This window comes from Poecilia latipinna, unplaced genomic scaffold (assembly GCF_001443285.1).
Source record: "Poecilia latipinna isolate Pla-1442-1.1 unplaced genomic scaffold, P_latipinna-1.0 Scaffold3135, whole genome shotgun sequence".
Taxonomy (NCBI): Eukaryota; Metazoa; Chordata; class Actinopteri; order Cyprinodontiformes; family Poeciliidae; genus Poecilia; species Poecilia latipinna.
Window position 1 is genome coordinate 40056 of NW_015115751.1, and position 5765 is coordinate 45820.

General features: G+C 38.4%; 1 protein-coding gene across 1 annotated transcript in view; it reads right to left on the minus strand.

The window, feature by feature from the left end:
- snrnp70 (small nuclear ribonucleoprotein 70 (U1)) overlaps window positions 1-5765 on the minus strand; it is a 24411-nt gene that overhangs the window by 12351 nt on the left and 6295 nt on the right. Inside the window, exons 4-7 of the mRNA XM_015022907.1 lie at window positions 4344-4398; window positions 4204-4268; window positions 4040-4102; window positions 3229-3310 (exon numbers count right to left, since the gene is read on the minus strand). Coding sequence (XP_014878393.1) covers window positions 3229-3310; window positions 4040-4102; window positions 4204-4268; window positions 4344-4398 — 265 coding nt within the window. The remainder of the gene's footprint in view (window positions 1-3228; window positions 3311-4039; window positions 4103-4203; window positions 4269-4343; window positions 4399-5765) is intronic.

Genomic DNA, 5765 nt, shown 5'->3' on the forward strand with positions numbered 1-5765 from the left:
TTTCCACATAATGTAACCGGTAGTGTTTATGATAAAAACGGTGATCGGCCCTCATGGGTGATCGGTATCGGGAGGAAAAAAACCTGATCGGCACATCTCTAGTTTATATGCATACTGAAGCAACAGAACTGTACTTTTGTTACCGATTAGTATCAGATTAACAAAAGCCAACTGCCTCAAATCTTTTTAGATTTTTTTTTCCAAATCGCCTGTCATTTAAGTAGGTCAACATGCCACTCCCCTGAATCCATAATGTTATGTAGATGCTGTTTTTTTTTTTTTTGCTCTAAAAGCTGTGTAATTTCAGTTTTCTGGCTTTTGGATAAGGGATTAGATGATCACAATCGTGAAGCATTCACAAGCACCCCTGGTAAACCAAGTCTTGATATTAGAGCATCTGTTTGCAGAAATAATGGGATAAATATGCAATATCATCCGTCACAAAAGAAAAACAAAAAACACCCTCAGAACAAAACAGGCAGAGAATCAGACACGTAAGGAACAAAGTGTATGTATTGACATGACACCAACTTGACTTTCAGATGGTGGAAAAGCAAAGTGGTCCCTTTACCGATCTAGAACCTCTTTGGTGGAAAAAAAAATCCCATCAGTAATTCAGTAAGCGACTTTACTGAAATGTTGGGAGCCATATCCGGAGGAACTAGGGCCTGAAACTGCATGTGTCCTAATATAGTAAATAATGAATGAGTAGGCTGTTGCTGAATTATCAAGGAATTCCCCTCATCTGCATATTTTATTAAAGCCAGCTCAGGGGCAAATTTATTTGCTTCCTAGCATAAACAAAAATGTTAGCCACACTAAAGTGCCAGGGTCAGATGACAAGCAAACACACCAAGTGTCCTGGGAAAATAAGGTAATAAAGGATGAATGATCCATGGAGACTTGTGGCTGACTTCTTATCTCTTAATTTCATAAAGTGCCAATTTTCTCTTTTTAAACTGTAGTCTAACAAGATAACAAAACTCTTAAATCTTGCCAGCTGAGAGCTTTTATTTTTAAATATATTCAAAGTGACATCATACTGCTCTGTGAGAACAGTTACAATAAAACAGAATTTTATGATTTTAAAAACCAAGGCAAACCAGTTCTACTGCTGACTTTTCTAACTGCCTTCACCATTCATATTACTAAAACCGCAGCCGTGTTATCCATAGACAATGTAGATCATTACTTTGACTCAGATTTCCAAAATGCAGCCAACACTTCCATATCAAATGAGTGAAGAGGTTTGACATATCTGACAGAATGTACAAAATATAGTTTTAACACTTCCTCTGATGTAATTTTAAAAAGTTGAAAACATCTAGTTCAAGTAATCCTCACACAATAATAGCTTTCCCCACACAAAAAAGTGTTTTTAAGCCCAATCTGGAAGCATCTGTACATTCAATTCCAGCACCTTGATCAGGCAACTTAAAAAAAAGCTGTTTCTTATTTTTACTCTAATGTTGTGCTGTGCCTACCCATAATCACACAGCCTATTTTTCCTAACTGGAAGCTTTCAAAAACCTGAAGTGGCTTTAACACAAAGCAAAATCATTGGGAAACGTTTTTGCAGAGTACTGTACAGGGGAGCGTTCAATGGTCAAAGCCTAAAATCCAGATTATATTAAACGAATAAATAAATTCTTTAGGGCCAACAAAAAAGATGCTTTACCCATTGAACTTTGCTCCACTTCCCTATGTAGGAGATGGAGGGTGGAAAGAAATCTTACCCATCATACAAACCCATTATACCAACCATATACTGAGCTGTGGTAGTAGGGTGTAGATGTATCATAACCATCATCATCTGCCAGCCAGCTCTGGCCAATAGCCATCACAGATTGGCGGCTGCAGTGGCAATGAGAACAACACACAGTTAATATACTGTTGAGGCCCACATCCCACCCCCTCAGTTCCCTTCCAACTATCACTACAGAGTTGTGGGTTCAGCAACTCTGGTCTAGGAGAGCTGATTCTACAAATACCAGAGAATGGTGGAAAGCTAAATATATGCTGCCTTATCAGATCCCCGCAGAGGCTTCATGGTAGCTTATATAGACACCTAACTATACAGAAATTTAGATTAATTGAAATGGTTCCTCTGCTCAAATATATTGGGATCTCCAAACATTGCCCACGTGCAATTTACAGAGCAACGCAAAGAATCATTAGATCCACAATCATGACAACAAAAGACAGTTTAGAGTTCAATATACCAGCAAATATGGAAGATCAGTTGTAGCAATTTAAAAGAAAAAAAGTGTCAGCAAGACTTTTGGTCTCACTGCCACTTGAACCTAAGCTAACTCACCTTGGTGGGAAAACATTTTAGTCAATCAAAAATAAATTTGGAAATACAACACATTTATTGCACTTCTAATAGAATGAGTGACCTAAAAGGTTTTTTTTTTTTTTTTTTTTTATTTTTGTAATTGTTTGGACGCAAAGTTACATAGCCCCACTGCAAACTAGGGATTAAAATATCTCTTTAATACGCTACACTGTAGGCTCTGCATTGATCCAGTAAAGGAGCATGGCTTAACCTTTGGATGACATCACTTGTCTGAAGAGATCATATTCATATCTCCTAGAAAATATATTTAAAATTATATTCAAATATTTGGGCAGCAATAGCTACTTTGATAAAAAAAAGAAAAAAAAAAAAGCTCACCATGACCAGAGTTAAAGATAAAAACGGACAGCCTCACAGTAAAAGATGATGGGATTTAAAGAATGTTTCCGTCAATGTTTGGTGTCCAGTTTGACCTTGTGCTTACCATTCCCGTCCAAACCAGGAGAGCAGCTGTTCCACAGAACTACAACACCTCACAGTTAACAGAGAATGTACCCTTTGACAAGCAAACATGTTCAGGTTCACAGATAAAATACATTTTATTCTTGTCCCCTGGTGATCTGAATGAACTGTTTCCTATCTAAATCCGGTTTTTAGTCAAAAGGTGACAAGCATCTATAACAAGTCCACACACACACACACACACACACCAAGCAAGTATTGGGATTTCATGCAATCTCTTCATCTGTAAGCAGTGCTTCAAGGAACTTAGCTGGACTGGCCATCACTGACCAGTGTTATCAATGTAAAGGATAGCAGCAAGAAGAAAAAGAAAAAAGAAAAAAACTTCTCAAGTAGACGCCCCTGTGTATGTCAAAGAATAGGCTGTATGAGAGAGTGAGCTTACACAGACAGCATTTGGTACTCACAGTGCATGTCTCGTTCATGTTCGTACTCAATAAAAGCGTAGCCACGAGGCTTTCCCGTCCTCTTGTTGTAGACAATATAAATCTGGAACAAGGAATACGAGAAAATTTATCATTTGAAAACATAATGAGCTTCCGGCTCTGCGTGGTCAAGAATAACTGCCAAAATCAGTTCTTGTCATAGGTGCATGGCAAAAATCCTCTCTCGGCCTCATGTCATCAGCCCCTTCTTATCAAAAGCCCCTGTCGAACTTTACAGGCCTCCATCCATCACTATTGGCGTGATTGGTTTAAATTTTATAGGTGTATTTATGTAGAAAACAAACTTCTGTGAGCTGCTGTTCTCAGTATTTGTCAAGGGTAAGAAGGATTGTTAGCACAGGTAGTCAGAATACCAGTTTTTCAGTCAGATCTAAACTCCCCCTATTCACTTCAAGTCTAATGCAGCGGAACACCATCCCTTTCTTTTTCTTTTTTTAAATAGTGTGAAAATTAAAAAGACATTTTTTCTCCCATCAATTATTTCCTCTTCCTCTGACCTTGTGAAATCGTAATAGTCATTCCTCCCTGCCATGATACCTGTGTTTACTATGTTGCTTGAAATCACATGACAAAACACCATGATGGATACTGATGCGGGAAGGGTTTCACAGGAGCATTGCGTCTATGGAACTGTTAAGGGTCTGTGTGAATATGAACATTGACAGTCCGACTTCAGTCTGACCATGCTGGGCCCTACAATTCTATAAATAAACCTGTGTAAAATGTAAGCTGTAGCTGATGCAAGGGTTAACAAATGAGCAGGCTGACCTACCCTTTTGATGGGGCCATAGACCTCAAACTCGCGTCGAAGCTTGGACTCTGTAGTATCATAGTTCTGCATAAAAAAAGCAATATTTTATTTTCAATATTAAAAATGATTAGTCTAATGCAGCGCACTGTAAGGACTGCAATAAACTTTGATCCAACCATACTAACAATTCGTGCAACAAACAAGGTCTTGAAAGCATCTCCTTGAGCATTTGGGTCATTATGAGGGTCCCCTGTGATAAAAAAGATAAAAGTAAATTTAGTCTAAACCAACAATGTAAAGAAGTTTTATATTGGTACAAACTTACAAAGCTTAAGTTCTGTTTCCAAAACAGTCTGCCGTCTTTCAATTTTCTCTCGTCTCTGTAAACCAAACAAAACAACCAATAAATGAAGATCATTCACCAACATTTGTTTAGACAGAACACCTGGTTTCAGACTGCAGATTTAGTTTGTATTCAGCAATGTCAACTTGCTGTACATTGAAATAGACAGCTTACAAGCTACTTATGAATGAACTGGTGCTTTTCATCTTCTCCCCTCCATTGTGAGTACCAACTGACATGATGCAAACTGTCAATACATCCAGTGGAATTGTCAGCAAATGACTAACTGCAGTTGCAATTTGTTTAGATGTGAAAGGTCCCTTACCTAGAGGAAATGACTGATTCTCCAAGTAAGGGGAACTACATGTATGTACGTAGTAGAGATGTGCCGATCAGGTTTTTTCCTGCCGATTCCGATCACCCATGAGGGTCGATGACAGCCAATCACCGATACCAATCTCACAATTATTATTTTTTAAAATCATAAGCACAACCGGTAACATTATGTGGAAAAAAGGAACCATAAATTCACCTTAATTTAGACAAAAACTTGTTTTTAATAACTTTTCCCAAGAAGAAAACTAAACAAAACAGGCATTGTGCAAATTGTACTGCTATTGATAATACTATCTTTAACAGACTGATAACATATGAAGGCTCTGAAGAGGCTAAATAATGCAAAGAGCCAAAATAAAACCTCTCAACATTGCCAAAAAAATTCAAGTATAAAACTTAACATTCAAAGGCAAAAACAGGATCCATTACAATAAACATTCCTGATAGCATGGCGGCTAGCTGATTACTGCTAGCTCTGATTGGCTGTTTCTGACTGAGCGGAGTAATTATGCAGATCAGGGAGGAGATCGATTATTTTTTTTAGAGATTATCTGTCTCATGTTAGGACAACTAAAGTTTTAATACGTATGTAAAATTTATTTTTTTTAAGTTAGATGCTACAGCTTTAAGCAGAGGTTCGGTGTGAGAGTCACTACCAGGTGGACCAGAAGCGAAGCTCCATCTGTGAAATATTACTACCTGTAGCGTAGCAGCAGTTCAACAGCAAGAGCAGAACCAGCGTCTTACATCGCAGCTCGAAGACTTAAATAATTTTCCAGGTTATTTGTTTAGCTTTCTGAAATCCGGGTGAGTGTTTGTAGCTGTGCGCTGCTTTACCTGCTGTCTGATCGCTCCATATGTCTTTTTTACTGCAGTGAGCCTCGATGTAGCCAAACTCCGTCAAGTATGGCATTGTTTTTATGTCGTGTTAGCTTCGTTGTGTTGATGCATTTTGACCTGCTTCACCCCACGTGCTTTAATTTTCCGCCGCAACACGCAAACTTCCCCATTCACTCAGTGCGATATAGTTCCACATCGCTTAGGATTTGTTGCTGCGCGTTTGCGCAG